The sequence below is a fragment of the Alexandromys fortis genome, unplaced genomic scaffold (assembly GCF_014885135.2).
Source record: "Alexandromys fortis isolate MF-2015 unplaced genomic scaffold, M_Fortis_MF-2015_v1.1 scaffold_250, whole genome shotgun sequence".
In the NCBI taxonomy this organism is placed as follows: Eukaryota; Metazoa; Chordata; class Mammalia; order Rodentia; family Cricetidae; genus Alexandromys; species Alexandromys fortis.
In genome coordinates, this window is record NW_026068128.1 from 1303221 (window position 1) to 1322528 (window position 19308).

The window sequence follows — 19308 nt, forward strand, 5'->3', positions numbered from 1 at the left end:
TCCAACGCATAGGGGTATACCAGAGAACCGGGCCAAGGTGTAAGATAGCCAAGGACTTCTATTTCAGGTACTACATGTCTTTTAAACTGTAATTATTGCTAGTATAATTAAAATTTTTTAAATATAATATTTTATTTGGTGATGACTTAGAAGGCTGAAGTAGAAAAAAATACTATCTAAAAGTTGGAACGGCACCATGGGCCTCAACCCCATGAGGGTCAGTTAGATTCATGGACAGTTCCTCAAACCTTCTCATATTATCTGCCTCCACTGACTTACCAAGACCCCCGGACTCTGTGTGAGGCACCAGTTAGGAGCATAATGTTTAGAAGGAGACCTGGGATGTCCACTGGAATAGAGATGGAGAGTCGTGACCTCTCCTGCTTAACTTCAGAGAACTTGAGTATCAAGTATATTTTACTAGGATAAACCTAAATTATTTTTATAGTGTAATTTTTTGCTAATTAATAGTATATTCAGATATTTATCAAACCACCTTATTAACTATAATAAGCTGACAGCTCTCTACATCTATAATCATATAACCTGAGACTGATGACGGTCTAATTTTATACATTTTCAGTATTTTGGGGAAGATTGTTATCCATATTAATTGGGGAAAGTGAAACAAAAGATTGAGCTTCAATTATCATAGGATTTTTCTGATATGCAGTGTCTCTCACACTAATAGGTAACGCATAGTTAAAATAAAATATTACTGACTTATTAGATATTTATTCAGCACTGTGATAGGTGTTGATGCTATTGTTTTGCACAAAACTCAGATTTATCACTTTTTTTGCGGAACCAATAGACAAGGTTGTTAACAATTCATAGTCTAGGTGATAGACAAGGGAGTTTGGGGCAACAGACATGGTAAAATGTGGATGGTTTGTGACATACATAATCAGTAGTTACAGCCAGCATAGCTCGGTCATAATGGCATAAGGAACAAAGGAGAGGGAACTGTCAAGGATTTTTTTGCATGAATGTTGATCAGTTTTTGAGTTAGAAAACACTGAAAAGGATCAGATTTGGGAACAAGGGAAAAGGGGAACTCGTGGGCTTATTTTCCCTTTTAGATTCTGGATGCTTTTGCTCTGTTTAAAAAGGGATGTCAGCAGGCTGCTAGGTGCATAACTTGTAGCTTGGAGGAAAGAAAGACCTGGCAGAGCTCATGTGTGTGAGATTAAAAGTAGTTGAAGGTTTGTGAACGGAATGGACGAGGACTGGAGAGAATCGAGAGGCTTAGGAGGGGTCCTGGGAACTGCGATGATTAAGATCACGTAGAGGAGGATGGTGGGAGAGATGCAAGAACTCACTGGAGAAGAACAGTGTCTTAGCTGTGGGAATGAGATGGTAGAGCCCAGAAGGGGAAGAGAACAAGGTTCAGAAGAAAAGATGAAAACAAGGCCTGAAAAATGCCATCAGACCTACAAATGCATTGCAACAATTGGCAACACTGTTTAGAAATATTCTGGCTATGACAGCAATGCTGAAGAGGGAGTAGGAAGTAGTAATTTTGATAATTTATTGAAAAACAAATCTTCATTGTGTCTTGGTTTCAGAGTACAACCTGATAAGAAGGAATGTTAGTGAGACAGGAGTTAGCTTTTCTAGTGAGCACACACTTAACATGGCAGGCCTCCTTCTTCAGCATCTGGTGGAGACCCTGCAAGATGTCTGGGGTGGGGTCACCATGACTTCACCCTGTCTGTCCAACTCCTTAGGAGCATGGGATCCTAACTGTATTCTGGATGCCCCTCGTGATATTTCCAGGCGATGAGTACCTGGCCACGCTGGGTTTGAGCTCTGCCAGCAAAGTAATTGTGGTGCTGTCTGTCAATCTGTCCTGCATCATCCGAGCATCCATAGGCACATGGTGAGGCGATTTTACCTGGACTCATTCTTCTGAGCACTTTGTACTTTTGTGCCTCTCTCTGCTGTTTGTCTTGGAACCAGAATGATACAAACCCTTTGATGACATATTCCGCATCTCTCGAGGAGGGGATCTCAGCGTGCTGTAAACCCAAGCTGCCCCGAGCTCTGGGCTTGGCTCTGTGGGGAGAAGCAGATTGCAGACTTACCTCCCAGCTGCTGCTTGCCACTTGCAATTTGGGCTTTCTCCCGAAATCACTCTGTTATGAGCAAGTCAGTTACCTTGCCATTGAGAGAAGTTGGTGGGACTGTTGAATATTTTATTCACCATCTGGCTGACAATACCGCCCAGAGCATGCCCATAGGCTGATGATGTCCCAGACTGCTGTGCACCAGTAGGGAAAAGGTCACTGCTCGTCGTCTGGCAGGCACCCGCAATTCCTCACGGAGGACTCCTGCCATTTCTCTGAGGCTGAGAATGAGGGATCTGGGTAGAACAAAGCTGAAGGGGCCTCCTGACCTTTTGCCTATCCAGGTAACCACCAGGTATTTTCTAAAGTAGAGAATTCCATGGCTTAGCTCAGGCTCTTCCTGCCTTTCTGGGAAGCACACCAGGGTGCTCCAGAGGCACTGTCACTGAGGTCTCTGGGACTCTGTATATAGGGACTCTAGAAATGTCACATCGAGCCCGATTGTTACTTTTGAAAGGGTGTGTGTGTGTGTGTCACATCTCTCTTCCTTGTTCAGGAGACAACATCCAAATAGGGGTTGGGCACTTTCTCCTTTTCAGTCGTCTTTGCTGATGCAATACTTCCAGTGTCTGTCAGTTTTAAGTCTGGTCATTGGCCCCTTCATGAGAGACAGTTGTCTATAAACTGCTGCTGCATAGGATGAGCTCTGGGCTCAGAGTCAAAGTCCTCTACAATGTTTGCTATTGGATGCTTGGTATCGTTACAGTTCTCCCATCCATCAAGTGAGAGAGGTAACTTACTTATTGAGTTGAAGACCCATGCCGGCAGGGCCTCGCCAGTCTCCCTGAAGGTCTGTGTAATCTAGTGAGTCACAGCCAGGCCTTGTACATCAACTTGACTCAGTTTTACTTATATCAACAGCACAGAACAATTTCCATGCATCCTTTTACATAATAAAACATTTAGAAGTATGCATCTAGTTCCTGGGTTGCATGCATATGTTATATAATATGTATAATTATGGACTGGGAGTGAATTATCATCATTCATTATTAAGTAAAAACGCTGAGCACGATCTGAACCAACATGGGCTGAATACTTAGTACAACTGAGTGCCAAGCTTTACACATATTTATGTACATCATCTTCAAGACAATCCCGTGAGGGGGATATGGCATCTTCGAGGTGAGGAAGTTGGGACACGGGTTGTAAATTACCCATATACATTCCCAGAACTAGGCACATGGCAGGAGCAGCATTTAAAGCCAGGTCTGTGGCTTCCATGTGCATGAACATTGCAAAGATAGCACTTTGATAAACATTACCATATAACCGTTCTCAGAGTGTGGGCTGGAGAGATGGCTCAGTGATTAAGAGCACTTGCTGCTCTTGCAGAGGACCCAAATTTAATTTTCCAGCACAGATGTCAGACAACTCGCAACCCTTATACCTCTAGCTCCAGTTGATCTTATGCCATCTTCTTCTGGTCCCCAAGGGTACCTTCATACAAACACACAGATGCACGCACGCACGCACACAGACACATGTAATAATTCGAGAATAAGAGAATAAACAGATGAACCTGACAAGTTCAATACTTGGCCACAACTGCAGATCTTTGTAGACACCTTTACTACTGAGCTACATCTCTAACCCCACTTCCATCCTGGCTCAGGCTGGCCCTGAACTTATTCTATAGTCCAGGCAAGTATTGTGTCCTCCTGCTCTAGCCTTTCAAGGAATTGGGATTGCAAGCGTGCATCAACAGGCCCAGAGATCCTTTTTGAAGACAACCATGAGTTCCATCTCTTGTGTTGGCCTTCTCGGGGGTTGTGTCTAAAGCGTTTGGGGCAGTGTTTACGTGCAGATTCTGACTGAGGAGATGTGAGATGGAGCTGACATTCTACATCACTGATGTGACTGGTCAGTGGGACCACACTCTAAGCGCAAGGTCAAAGGGGTCATGTGCATCATCAACGTTGAGTCTCGATTCTGATTACACTCTTACTGGAATATCTGGAAATACTTATTTCCCACGTGCTCTGGTCAATACTTTGAATTATAATAATGCATTTCAAAATCAACCTGATAGGGCAGCTATGGCAGCTGTAGCTAGATAAAGGCTTCCAATTCCTAGCAAACTTAACCATCCTTTCATATGTTTCTTGGCTATTGACATTTTCTCTTATTGTTCGCTTATGTTCTTTGTCCATTTCCCCCCTACTTCAATAGTTTGACCCTCTGTTGGATTGGTTTATATGAGTTCTTTATATATTCTGGATAGTGCTCCTTTGTTATATGAGCATGTAAACATTTTCCTTCAGGAAGGAGGAGCCTGTCCAGAAGAGCTGTCTAGTACTAATGGTAGAATCCACCAAAGCACTTGGTAGGGAGTTTGGAGTGGAGTAAAGTTGCTATCTCCATCACCTGTTTTGCACCTCTCTCTTTCATATTTAAACACCAGCTATGAGCTCATCCTACTTCTTGGCTGGCCTCCAAGGGAATGTAGTGGACGAGTCTTTGTGGGTACCCGACATTGACATACCCAGAATGTACGGTCCCATGACCCGGAGTGGATAACTAAGGGGACAGAGGTGGCGCTAGTCGCAGGGTTCCTGCAGAATCTGTACTGGAGTGCAGCTAGTAGTTACTCCAGAGCCTCTGGGAAAGGTGACTGAGGAACAAGAGGCTCCTTGGCTCATAATTTCTAGACCCTTGTTAACATAGGGAAGCTTCTCTGGGTGACATTTGGACACTCAGAGAGTAGTAGTAACTTAGATTATGCCATCTATATAATATATAATATTTATATAATTTAATATAAATTACATTTTCATAATATTTCCCACAATGTCAGTAATATCACTGTCATCCCATTTTTCAGATGAAGGAGCTTGAAGCAATGAGTAGTTAGGTAACTTGCCCAAGGTCCCCCAGCTAGTGAATGACAGACTTTGGGTCTTGCTCCCTCATCCATGCTCCAGATCAGTATAAGAAACCTTTGGCCTGGCATGAGAGAAGCATGAAACAAACCTTTCTATTTCTTTACCACTCTTAGCAGTATTTTTTTATTTTTCAGTCAATCACAATTTAGGACAATGACTTCATAGCATCCAATCTTGGGCCTCTATAGCTCTTGTTTCTGAATTGAGTATCAATCTTTGCATGCAAGTTAGCAGTCCCCATTTCCTCACGTACCTGTCACCCTAATTCCCATAAAGCCAGCCCAAGGCTGAGGCCCTCCACTGGGGCCCTTTTCCCCCACCCCCCATAAAGCCCCCAAATTCTCTTGGCACCTTAGGTTTGTGGCTTTACACAGTGCTGCCATCTGGTGGGGACAGATGGCCACTGTCAGTCCTCTCTGAGGAATAGATTCCAGCCCAGAATGTGAGGGACTGGAGGCTGAACTAACTCTAAGGTTCCTTTTTCCTAACTGTGATGTCAAAGGCGTCTTGAAGAATGCTTAGCACTGGTTGCATTGCAGTGTTGTCTGGACACGTGGATAGGGAACTATGAAAGGACAGTCAGTGGTGCATGTCTTTAACCTCAGTCCTTGGGAGACAGGCAGGTGGGTCTTTATGGGTTCAAGGCTAGCCTTGTCTCCACAGAGTTCTAAGTTATCCAGAGCTATGTAATGAGATTCTGTCTCAAAAAAACAAAATACACCTCCCAAGAGGCTTCTTTCAAGTAGTATTAGGGGGAGCTGTAGCCTCCCCTGTGTACTACAAGGGTGACATTCAGGCTACACAGGACAGACCCACAAGGATCTTCAGCCGCACCCCCGTGCGTGGCAAGAGTAGGAGACACCAGATTCAGATTCTTAGAATAAATCTGAAGCACCACTTTGCCTCAGTCTCTGCTCGTATCCACGCCCCAAGAAATTCTTCTGTTCTGATAAGCATCAAGGGGCCTGATAATGAACTCCAAGGCAGGGTTTGTTAAAAGGCAAAGTGGGGAGACACTTGGGGGTTAGATGAGAGACATAGAGAGTCACAAACCTCCCCAACTGAGAAGATTTCCATGCTCATAAAAGAGGCCCCTACTGAGACTGTGGAACAGACTTTGAAGTCACAGATCTAGATCGAATTGGGCAAGTGTCCCAGGCAACTGGTCATTCCACAAAATGTCAGGAACTTGGTGAGTTCCTGTTGGGTTGAATACAATTCATACAAAGATAGGAATCTCTGCCTAAGAACTGTTTATGGAAGGGTGGCTAGGAAGGTCTAGGAACACCTCTCCCTTTCCCTCATTTCTAACCAAGGCTTTGAGATCTCGAGTAGGTGCCTGAGGGCTCTTGGGGTAACCAGACCTGCAGGAAATAAATCTTCCTTCTGGAAAATCCTATCAGCAGCCTGGAATGATTGCTGAGCTGCTGATGGTGAAGGCAGACATTATGGGTAGAAAGTCAATGAGGTGGAACCTAGCTAGCTAAGGCCCCAAGCCCTTCCTTGCTGCCCACAGCCTTGGATCCTGTAGCTTCCAGGAGTGGAGAAGAACAGATAGTAGTCAGCAGAAAAATCAAGGTTTGCTAAACAATAGGGTGGTGTTCTTAGACCTGGGAAAGGAGGAAGCACAATCTGGATGGAGGGCCACGTGAGCCTGAGCACCCACTCTGTGTGCTGTCTCGTCTAAGTCCCGTGCTATGTGCTCTCATTTAATAATCATAAGCAAGAAGGTGTTGTTATATTTGGTCCACGAGGGAAATGGTCCTGTTGGTGTTTAGAACCTTGCTCAGGCTCATGTAACGGATACATAGTGGAGCAAGCAAGCCGTGGTGGCGCACACCTTTAATTCCAGTGCTCAGGAGGCAGCGGGATCTCTGAGTTTGAGGCCAGACTGATTTACAGAGCCAGTTCTGGGGCTAGAGAAACCCCTTCTCCAAAGCAAACAAACAACCAAAAACCAAAACAACAACAACAATAAACAAACAAACAAGAAAAACCATAGTGGAACAAGGATTAAAACCAGGAGCTCCATAGCTACTGACAACTGGTGGCTTTTTAGAGACCAGAGACCATTCTGCGTTCTCTTCCATCTTGGGTTGTTGTTTAACTGATATTGATTGATTGATTGTGTTTGCTTTCACACTCTTTGTGGTCACACTATCTTAGAGGATCAACTGCACAAAATCTCAAGTTCCGCATTCCACACTGTTTCTTGCCTGATGCCCCTCTACCTCTGCCTTGGAGCTTTGCCAATAAGAAGATAGAAAATGGGTCTCGTCTCCCCCGGGTGTGATCTGGTACCCATTAGGAGGATGCTGTGAGAGCTGAACTTCCAGGACTCCTGTTGGATCCAGGATGACATTTTAGCCACTGATGGTGCTCAAGGCCATTGTTTGGAAGACCAGGTTGCCCAGAGGCAGCGTAGACCCCTTTTCTGTGAACAGAGAATGAGAGATGTTCTTCCTCTCTTGTCTGTGTTGCCAGCAGATGGTATATTTTAGAAACCAAGTGTGACCCAAACATACACCCCGGTCTCCTTTCCCTACTCCAGCCCTCACCTGTTTTCCAGTTGGGGGAGGAGAGCATTCTTCTCAGATCGTTGGAGGTCTTCCACTTTCTCAGCATCTTTGGGGAACTGTTGTCTATAGTGTTAAAGGGCCGTAACATGTCTATTTTTTGCCTTCCTCTTTTATAGGACAAGGTATTTGCATTCAGAAGCCTGACAAGAGAGCTGCAATGGTGGATCACCCTGGCTCTTTGGAGTGCTGGCTCACAGGGGGCCTCTTCAAGCTTCTTTCCCGGCCAGAACACACAACTTGGAGAGAACGAAAGGAAATCGGTTTTTGAAAGACTTTGTTTAAAGAATTCTGAGAAGTGAGCGTTTTAAGACTCTATGATATGAAGGAGCGCTTGCCCCCCCCAAGAAACACAGTGGACCTTCTGCTGTGAGTTCCAGTTTTCTCCAGCAAGCAGTGAGGACAATAGGTGTGGGAACTATACAGGTCAAGGAGAATTGTAGCCTTCTGCCCCATCACTACATATGAGGATTCCCTGTGTGTGGGCTATGGTGGGCTTCCCAAGCGGTAAAGATTTGCAGGACGCCACCATGTCATAGGCACTGCATAGACTTAAACAATCTTGGGAGCAGTGATGGCTCAGAGAAATTTTCACAGTTCACTAGTGCCTCTCCTAGCGATTTCCAGGAGGCCTTTGGTGACACCCTGGAGACCAGCAGAGGGCAGGGGCCAGGGTGGAGGTACAAGTGAATCAGAAGAAGGAGTGGACATTGTAAGGCCTGGCCACTTCTATAATCTGCATCTCGATTACAAAAGGGGGGGGGAGTGAGGAGTCTCTTTTTACGTAGGAAAGCAGCAGAATCCTCTCAGCTGAAGCCGGTGAGGGGGACAGGAACATTGTAATTACCGCGTGTCCCTCCCCCCCGCCCGACCACCTTGCCCCCAAGCTTGGGATCCTTCGGGCAAGACAGCCGGAATTCCCCTAGGGGTGGAGTCTGCCGGCCTGGGCCCAGACTGGCGGTGGGTTCGTGGCCTGCAGGAGCTGGGTCCCGGTGGTCTGAAAGCCTCGGAAGCTCCGGCGCCTCCGGGACTAGAGCTGGTAGCCAGCAGGTGGGGCGCGGGGCGGGGCTCCGCCCCCTGGCCCCTACTCGTTGGTCCGCCGCCGCCCAGCCCCGGCCCCTCTCCAGAGCCGGAGCGCGATTGGTGGCGGTGCTTGTCGCTCGGAGGGGGCCGGGCCGTGCAGCTTCACTCCTTGGGTCGCTGCCACAGCCTCGGTTCTCCCGAGCAGCCAGCGACGCGGGCTGGTGGCATCTCCTAGGCAGCGGGCGCTGGAGATGGGAAGCAGCGCGGCAGCGGGCCCTGGCAGTGACAAAGTTTCCCAGAACTGCAGGTCGCATCGTTCCACTGCCGGGCACCCGTGACCGCCTAGGGAAAAGCTCGGGGATTTTGAGTTGGGGGTAAAAAACAAACAAACCCAACAACAACAAACAAATCCACCTTGTTTCCTTTGTGGAGATCTTTCTCAGGGTGGCCAGCGGCGGGAGCTGCAAACTTGGGCACCGCGGCTCGCACTGCCAGACGAGCCGCCTTTGGACAGCCTCAAGACTTAGGTGCTGGTGCCCCAGAGGCTCCAGGCGTGCCAAGGGGTGTGAGCGCGGGGGAGTTTGAGGAGCACAGCAAGGAGGGGCCCTGGGAGCTCTATATGGAGGAGGGACCCCAGAATGGTGTGTACCAGGAAGACCAAAACTTTGGTGTCCACTTGCGTGATCCTGAGCGGTATGACCAACATCATCTGCCTGCTGTACGTGGGTTGGGTTACCAACTACATCGCCAGCGTGTATGTGCGGGGGCAGGAGCCGGCGCCCGACAAGAAGCTTGAGGAAGATAAAGGGGATACCCTGAAAATTATGGAGCGGCTGGACCACTTGGAGAATGTCATCAAACAGCACATTCAAGGTACCGGCACCCTGGGAAACTTGAGCCACGCGCACGGCCAGGGAGTGCCCAGTGCTCTGCTTGTGGGATGCATTGAGGCACTGAGGCCAATGCATATCAGGCCAGTGACTGCAGGGAGGGCTTTAGGGTGGCAGCTGCATGGTTGGAGGGACTGCAAGGACTGGTGTCCTGGATCATCTGTGTCTGACGCCCTGCAAGTCTTCCTTGGTCACGTGTGTGTATGCATATGCGTGTGCTTTGTGTGTGTGTGTGTGTGTGTGTGTGTGTGTGTGTGAGCCTGAGCGTGCGCGCAGCGTGCTGTCGGTGTGGGGACGCGGTATGCACCGCACGTGTCCAAATGTGCCTGTGACTCCAGGCTGCTTTTTCCCGGGATCGCAGGATCATACACTAGTCCAGGAGTGTGATCGACTGTGGATGTTTGTGTATCCAAGAGAGTACAAGGGCAAAAGAGCTCATTTGGCCGCTGTAAGGGACAGGAACGACGCCCTGCGAGATCCTAACTGTGGGCTTTAAGCAGCTGCAAGCTTCAGGACGAACGCAGACTAGAAGGATTACATTGCTATGGTATTGGCCCCAGCCCCGGCTTCAGCCCCAATAGCGCTGGGACTGCAGGGGGCATCTTAAGTGGAAAACTGTCCTTAGCTATAGCACAACCGCAGATTCAGGATCCTTCCCTATGAGCAGGTGTCAACCCCAGGAAGAAGCTTCTTCCGCTGAAGTGGTTCAGGACCGAGAAAACCCACTCAGGCTGCAGCTTTCTGCCGGAGCTTTCTGGGTCCCAGTGAGGGCCAATTTGTAAAGCAGCTACTCTCGCTGGCCCAGGAATCAAATCAGCCATGGCAGAGTAGACAAACCCATGGGAGGCGGGTCTGAAATTCAAGACTGCAGGTGGGTGGGTGTCTTTAGACAGGGTTCAAAGGGGGAGTGGTATATAAAGGACACTCCTGATGTGTCCCAGGCAGTATGAGTGCCAGAGGAAAGCGATGGAGCTCAGGGCACTGGAGTAAGGTGTGCTCACTCTGGCAATCCCGATTCTCTCTGACCTCCTCGGGTGGCCCCTGCTTTCCTAAATAAGAGAACATCTTAACTGCAGGGCCCAGCTAGTTTACCTGTAAACCTGACAGGCACCTGGGTATCTGGTAGACCCTGGCAGTATCTGAGCTGCAGGCTGCCTGCTCTGAGCTCTGTTTGCCAAGGACTACTTTCTGATCTGGTGTGCCTCTCATATGGCGAGATGGGCTCCTTCCCTGGGAAGGTTTCACCAAGTTCAGGTGAGGGCAGAAAGGCTGTGCTTCCAAACTGAATAAACCAAGCACTTGACTTGCTAGAAGAGGGACCTTTGACAGCTCTTACTTCAGATCTGCCTCAGCCTTACCCAGGCACTGAACTTGACAGACCAAACCGAGCCGTAGTGCCTGTTGCTGCCGTTTCTTACGTGTTGGCTTCCATCCCAACGGAGTCAGAGTCAACATTAGTGTCAGCAGTAGAAACACAGCCTTGCTATGTTCTGGGAGATGCTGGACTCAGGGCTGCGCCTTGTTCTGACATTTCTGGTTTGTACACATATTCCAAGAGATTTTCATTCACAACTTCTCTGTGCGTCTGTGTTCAAAATGCTTCCCCTGCCCTTTTCTATCTAGTTAGGGAAGAGGCGGGCAAGGGACTGCTTCAGGAATGATTTCAAGGGTTTCACGAACCCATGAGCTCGGTACTGGGCAGACCCCTGTTATGTTGAATGTGGACCATGTCATATGATTCACAAGGCTCCACGTGGAAACCTTAGAACTTCTCAGTGTTTACCTGATAAGTTGGGGGAGATGGGTTTTAAGAAAAAGAATACTCCTTTTCTGTGTGTAAATTCAGGTGTCTGTGGGCAGTGGGAGTTGACAAGACCAAAGCCACCACCCTCAGTGTCTTGTGAAGCAGACAGATGGCGGGGCTAGCTGCTTGCTTGTGCTGTGTTCGCATGGCAGTGTTGACAACTCCTCCCCGCAGGGTTCCAGAGCAGTCTCTGTACCTGGATTTAGGGCTCAAGGGTCAGACCTGTGAGTCTGTGCGATCCTTCCTGCCCTTCAGGATCTGGGCTGATTGCATAGATCCGCTAAGTTTTACGTCAGAAGAGCCTTTTGGATTATCCATCACAGAACTGAGAATGGGGGTGGTGGAGCCGATAACAAGAATAGCCATGAACTCTGTGGTGCCGGTTGTATGCTGTGCCCTGTTTGTAGAATTTTCTGAGGTTTGTAGAACCTCAGAGCCTTGTGAGGTTGGTGGTATTAGCTCCATCTTACAGATGTAGAAACTGAGGTCTGGAGAGGTTGTTTGACCCCATTTGTCTGGGGTTACACTCGGTTACACAGTAGCTCAGAGATTTGAACTCAGATAGTGGCATCAGGGTCTCTGTTTTGTTTTGCTGTGAGAAGAAGTCTTAATATGTAGTTGTGTAAGGTTGGCTTTGAACTTAAGACCCTTCCATCTCATCAGGCATCACAGAGGGGTGCCACTATACGTGGGTTATTTTTAGTGTTTATTTTGGCTGTTGGTTATGTAGGCTAGGCAGGGGCCAGTCTGTGTTCTTAACTGCATAATATACTGTCTGCCAAGAGGGCCAGAGGCTCACAGGGAAGAGTGCTATCCTGGTACTGGGGGACAACGGTGGGAATGGGTGTGTCCTATGAAAGGCCATCTGAGGATGTTGGAGGGATGATGCAGTCAGTAATGTTCCTACACAGAGATGCTTTCCATTGACATACTACGGCAGGTCTGGGTTTAGGTTGGTTTCCCGAAGAAGGCAGAGGTCATATTCCCTTAACTGATGCTTGAGGACTCTTTGGGCAGTTCCTGGCGGGTGGGAGAGAGACAGTCTGGGTGGATGAATGACTGCCCTGCACTGATGCCCAGCATCCTAGCTAGTTATGAGTGTGGGCACTGCCAGTTTCCAAAGGACAAGCTTTGCCTCCGAATGTCGCCCAGGCCTCTTCTCTTTGGAATGCAAGCTGCCCAGGAAGTTGCAAATGTCACCGAGTGTTCGGCAGGATGTTCTGAGAACTTGCAATTAGAAGAGGCTTTGGAGCAGCACCCGAGAGCTCTGTTCTAGTCATGACTGAAAAGTTGATCTTCCTCGTGGGGACTGCAGTGATATTTCATTTTAATTTGTTTTCTGATTGAATGATTTAATTAGATGGTGTGTGTGAATCTCTTGGGGATGTAAATTGTATTTTTTGAACATTATTTTTTTTTTAAACCAAGTAGATGTTAAATGCCAGGGTGGTTAACGTCAGACTTTAAAATAAATATCCTATCGGGGTGGAAACACCAAGTAGTTCCTAGTTCAAGCTCCAACTCAGGACCTTACGGCTTGTTTGAGATGGTCAGATGGACAGATGTTAGCAGAAGCCCAAGTGTGAGAGAACTTGGAAAGAGAAATTCCTCTAGCTCCTCCTCATCCCCTTTCTCCTTTTCTTTTTGATATGGTATCTCATACAGTCCAGGCTAGTCCCAGACACACTAGGAAGCTGGCCTGAAACTTGCTAAGTAGCAAAGAGGACTTTGAATTCTCTTCTCTCCACCTTCCCAGAGCTGGGATTACAGGCACATGCCTGTAATTCCTAGTTTATGTGGTGCTAGGCATCAAACTCAGGGTTGTCCATGCTAGGCAAGCACTCTGCCAGCTGAGCCATCCCAGTCCTGGTTCATGTTTGATTTTGTATGCCAAACACAAACAAAGATGTCTTTCTTTCTTTCTTTCTTTCTTTCTTTCTTTCTTTCTTTCTTTCTTTCTTTCTTTCTTTCTTTCTTTCTTTCTCCCCCCCCCCCTGCTTTCTTTCTCTTTTGGTCAGTATCTTTTTGGATCTGTTAAGAATGTGCCAATGTTTAAGGAACAATTTAAGAATGTATGGAACTTCCCAGGATTCATTCTACCCCAGGAGCTATTTTATAATCATAAACCCTCCTTTTGGCTTCACCCACTTGACTACACACATATCATGAGACAGTGTTGTCTGTCTGTCTATCTATCTATCTATCTATCTATCTATCTATCTATCTATTTATCTATCTTTTGCCTTCTTTCTTTGCTCCCTTTTTTAATGAAGCATTTTTCTCTATGTTTGCTACATAGTTTATTCTTTTGACCTTTTTCTCTTGGCAACCTGAGGTGCTTCAAGTTACTCAGGCAGGGACTGGGTGGAGTTACTGGGGACCACGGGGAGGCGGGGAGTTGAGATACTCCTGGTTCACACTTGTTTTTTAAGGACAATAGAATTTCTTTTGTCAAGAGAGTCAATGAGCTCAAACATCAGAGGAAGAGGGAAGAATATTTCAAACACAGTAAATGTTTTGACTGTTATTTAAAAATGTACAGCCATTAATAGCCTCGATGCTGTCAGTAAAAATGCTGTCCTTGGGTGGGTCTCGTATTAGATGCTCTACTGTCCGCTGTGCACAGTCCACTCCCATCCCAGCATCGTCACATCCTGTTGATAAAGTCAGGTTTCTCCCATATTCTTTAAAATCCTCTAGGGACTGAGAGGTACTGGGAGGCAATCTCAATGTAGTTGCCTAATATTTTTATGATTTTTTGGCCTGATCTTTGGGAATGATTTTGCTAACCTGTAATATGACTATTTAAGTGACTGCCTTGTCTCAAGTATTGGCATTAATTTTTCTAGGAACCACCTCTTGCTTCTTTTTAGCAGTCTTCTGGGTTTACATAGCATGTAATTAAATTAAGCGGTTGCAGCAACAAATCCCAGTAGTATTTCTATGCTTGGGAACAGATCTAGTGCACAGGAGGAAAGCATGGAACTCCACTGTTAGAGAGAGGTGCAACCCACTAGAGGGAAGCCCACACAGGAACAAGAGCATCATGGGAATGTTTCACGGGGGAAACAGGAAGCACGCAGATTTGCAGAGTGGATTGGAGGTCTGCTAAAGAAAACATCCCCTACCAATCTACCTCAAGACCCAGCTATGCCCGTCTTGGGTATGTATCCAAAGGATGCTCAATCATATCACAAGGACAATTGGTCAACTATGCCCAGAGCAGAATTATTCGTAATAGCCAGAACCTGGAAACAACCTAGATGGCCCTCAATTGAAGAATGGATAAGAAAAATGTGGTACACAATGGAGTATTACTCAGCTGGAAAAAAAACAATGACCTCATGAAATTTCCAGGCAAATGGATGGAACTAAACAAAGTCATTCTGAATGAGGTAACACAGACCCAGAAAGACAAACATGGGATGTACTCACTCATAAGTGGATATTAGAAATGAAGTACAGGATAACCAACCTTCAATCCACAGCCCCAGAGAGGCTACATAACACGAAAGGCTCAAAGAGAGATACACAGATTTCCTTGGGAAGGGGAAATAGAAGAGATCTCCTGTGTAAAGTGGGGGCGGGGTAGGAGGGATGAGGGGATGGGAACTTCAGGGAGTTGGTTGGATGGGCTGGAGCACAGCAGGATGGAGGGAGAGAAACAAAAAGAGACATCTTGATAAGAGAAACATTTCTGACTTAGGGATAGACTTGGTGTCAGGGAAACTCCCAAGAATCCATAAGGATGACTCCAGCTAAGAGTCCTAGCAACAGTGGAGAGGGTGCCTGAACTGGATGTCTACCATAATCAGATTGGTGACTGCCCTAATTGTCACTAGAGAGACTTTATCCAGTAGCTGATGGAAGCAGATGCAGAGATCTACAGCCAAGCACTGGGCCTAGCTCTGGGAGTCTTCCTGAAGAAAGGTAGGAGAGATTGTATGAGTGAGGGTGGGGATGGAGGTGGAGATGGTCAAGGTCATGATGGAGGAACCCACAGAGTCAGCTGACCTGAGCTCCTGGGAGCACGTGGACTCTGAACCAACAGTTCAGGAGCGAGCCTGTATGGAACTGACCTAGGCCCTCTGCATGTGTGTGACTGTTGTATAGCTTGGTCTGTTCAGAAGTCTCCTAGGAGTGAGATCAGGACCTTAGCGGGCTTTTGGGAACCTGTTCCCCATGCTGGGTTACTTGATGCAGGAGGAGCTCAGTCCTATCTCAACTTGATATGCCATACTTTGTTCAAGCCCATGGGAGGCCTGCCCCTTTCTGAATGGAGACAGAGGAGGAGTGGAGGGGGAGGGGGGCAGGTGAAAATGGGAGGGGGGATAGGAGGAGAGGAGGGAGGGAAAATGGTCAGTATGCAAAATAAATAAAAAATATTATTGAATAAAATAAAATTTAAAAAAGAAAATGTCCCCAATACTTCAAATGACTACATAGTATTCCAATGCGCCATTTTTCATTTGACTTTAATATTGGACATTTGTTCAAAAATGGATACACTCAGGAAAAAAAAAGAATGTCTTTGCCTCACCTATTTTTCCCTTTGAATTATTCTCAAAGATGTATTTGAAGAAGTAAGATTACTAGTGACAGAGTCTGAACACTTTTATGAAATATTATTTTTCCAAAGGCAAGCCTTTCCACCCAGCCCCCGACAATGCAGCACTGTGCCGGGGTCACGGAGGGCTGGCATTTGGTGTTATCGTTCTGCATTTTCTGGGCAAATGGAATTGCTGTGAAGACAGTTGAGTCTTTTGATTTCTACTCCTTTGGTTATGGTAGAACTTAATGCCCTGCCTGAACTCCTGTGTGTTTTGTCTTGTGGAAATAATTTTTCTCTGGGAGGCTCAGGGTTGCTGATTTGTGTATTTTACATATTTTCATAGATTCATAATAACTTAGTAAGATAAACATGATGGCTCTATTATACACATTATATATATTGTTTTATTTTTATTTCTGAATTTATTTTATGTTTGCTGTGAGTGCTGTGCTTGCAGCTGTGCAGGTATGATCATCTGGGCATGTGAGGGAAAGCTGGAGGCTGGCACAAAGAACCTTCCTTAATTGCTCACTACGTGCTTTGAGACAGGGTCTCTCACTGAAGCTGGAGTTTGCTGTTTTGCCTAGGTTGGCTGGCCAGAGAGCCTCCAGTATTGGGATTATCAATGTGTACCACCATGCCCAGGGGTCATCTATGTGTACCACCATGCCCAGATTTACATGGATACTATAGTATGAGCTCAGTCCTCATTTAACCCAACCCCTAATTTTTGATTTAAATAGATGTCCTAGGTCAGAGGTTTTCCAACTGTGTCTCCAGGAGTTGCAAACTTCCAGAAGGTTTAATTCGGGACCTTATTAATAGTAACAGGGTCAAATGTCATTGCCAGCCCTCAGTAATCCCCAGTGTCCTCCACGACACTTTTTCCTTATGGTTTGCATGTAGTGTTTATTAAATTACTTCGGTTTTTAAAGGTTCCTCTTCCTGCTCCTGCTCCTCCTCCTCTTCCTCCTTTTTTCCTTTTCTTTCTTCTTCTTTTGAGACAGGGTCTCTTTGTGTAGCCTTGGCTGTCCTAGGACTCACTCTGTAGACCAGGCTGGCCTCGGTCTCACAGAGATCAACTTGCTTCTGCCTCCCGAGTGCTGGGATTAAAGGCGAGCGCTACTACCACCTGGCTAAGGTTGGACTTCTTAGAATGCTGAAAGACACATGGGAGAGAAAGAGAAGTCTGACAGCTGCATTTCTGTGAGGGATGATGGTAGCCAGAGGCATCTGCGAGAATAAGCCAGTCCAGGTGACACTGAGATGCCTCACATGCTATATCTGTCCTTCCGAACACACCGGAAATGAGTTTCTGTATGTGACTCATTCCTAAATCCACTGTCTTTCTCCTCATCCCAACTGTGGGAGATCGGGTCATTGATTGCGCTGTTTCCCCAAGCTTATCAGGCAAACCATGTGCGTTGTTAGTGTGTCTCAGATCCACAGCATCGGGTTGATGATGGGGGTACCGGAGAACCAGGAGATGTCTTTGGTGTGGATGTTGGTAGCTTTCTGGTGTCTGTCTCTACAGCCTTTGTTACCAGGAGAGTGTGCATCTGCTGGGAGCTTGTTTGAGGGAAAAGCTGCCATTGCTGCAGCAAAGCTCTCTAATTTTTGGAATGAGCTTTAGTTCTAAAATTCTGTCCATAACAGACTCTGAAGCCTTGAGGGTGTCAGCAGCAGGGCTCGGGGTTGAGCCTAATTGCTTTTGTTAATAGCCCAGGACCACATGTTTATGGAGCAGAAGGACCTTGCCAAGGAATACAGCTTCTCACTATGGCCAAGGACTTTTCCTCTTTAGCCAGAAGTGGACGGGCTGCAAAATAAATGAATTCCACATTCTTTCCTGCTCACTTGACATAAATCGCTGTTTGCCCTTGATAAGCAGTTTGGTGGCAAATCTCAAGGAGAATTTAGAATCAAAAGCGAGCCACAATCCAGCTTGCGAGGGCCTTAAAGGGCAACACCAGCCACTGAAGTTAGCTTAGATTTCCCAGATATGTTTGTGGGATTTGAAGCCACACACACAAGCTCTAGGAGCGCCTCTGTTGCTGTTCTGTAGTTTGAGAAGCCGGAGGCACTGATGTGTGGCTGTGGGTATGATGGTCTCCTTGGGTTTCTTGCCCATTTTCTTTGGGTGGGTTTTATCCAAGTGTCTAGAGAGGCCTGCTTTCCTCTGGCCAAGCACACTGAAGGGATGCCATCTGAAGGCTTTGAGGAGATACCCTATGAGTATGGGGACAAATAGAGCCAGAGAGCAGCCATGTGGGCTTTGGGGAGGGATGGGGCTGTGGGGCATGTGTATGCTGTGCTGTGGGCAGGGAGGCCAGAGAACAATTTATAGGAATCACTTCTCTCCTTCCACTGTGTGGATCCTGGAGATTAAACTCAGGTCATCTGGTTTCCCAGCAAGCTCCTTTATCCGGCGAACCGTCTCAGTCGCCCTACACGTCTATAAATGTCAGGAATACTTATACATAGAGCCAGAAGCAGAGAACTGGGGCTGCAGGTGGCTGTCATATTCCATGAATGGCAGGCCATCTTTCTTCGCTAAGCCTCAATTTGGCAGGGACTTGATTATTCCAAAGTGCATACATGTTGTCTTCTCAAACCTCACTCTGCCTTCAGTCAGGCGCAACTACATCTTGCAATGCAAGGCTGCACGTAAGGATTCCCCCACATTCCTATTTCTTTGCACACATGCCTGCACACGCAGGGTGCTCACCCAGGGCAGTGCCGGCATTAGGCACGTCCTGACAGTGCACCATGGTCGCCCCCCCCCTTTCTTTCCCACTCAGTGAAGCACATTAGCATGCTGGGAAGTGTGTTAACCTTGGAATCTCTTTAATTTGTGGAGTTAAAGTTAATCATTCCTAAGCTTTGCTACTTAGGTTATTGTTAATAGCAAATTACCTCACAACTGTTCCCAAGTCGGGTTGTGTTGTGTTAGTGACTGTGAGCAACAGCTGTTCTGGAACCTTCTCCGTAGGTCTGTGTACCCTTGATGGACTCTGCTGAGTGCAGATAACTGGAACTTTCAGAGGAAGAAGTCCTGGTTATGTGAATCTTACTGTTTTTGTGACTTTTCTGGCTATATGGTTATGGCTGAAGATTCACTGGTCGCCGGACCACTGCTGCGTGTGTGGCTTTGGGGTTCTCCTCCATTGCCCAGTGCTCGGCTTCAGATTGGTGAGTTTGCTTTAAAAGATGAAGCTGTCCTCAATGGTGAAAGTTGAAACAGCCGAATATCTAATTCCGGTGAGCTATTGAGAGCATCCTGAATGAAGCCACAGCTGAGGTGGCACATAGGCTAGCTGGCACAATTAGCCGGGCCACATTTTATTGCCACTGTCCTTCAGAAGCTCACAAAAGGACGATGTAGGGAAGGTCCAGAGAAGTGGCATCTGAGCTGTTCCACCCCAGGTCAGGTAAAGACAATGGGAAAC

General features: G+C 46.9%; 1 protein-coding gene across 1 annotated transcript in view; it reads left to right on the top strand.

Moving 5' to 3' along the window:
* Positions 1-8790: 8790 nt before the first annotated feature.
* The window catches only part of Galnt18 (polypeptide N-acetylgalactosaminyltransferase 18), a 308794-nt gene continuing 298276 nt past the window's right edge, over positions 8791-19308 (top strand). The window contains exon 1 of the mRNA XM_050125905.1: positions 8791-9486. Within this exon, the coding sequence (XP_049981862.1) occupies positions 9252-9486 (235 nt within the window). The 5' untranslated portion in view covers positions 8791-9251. The remainder of the gene's footprint in view (positions 9487-19308) is intronic.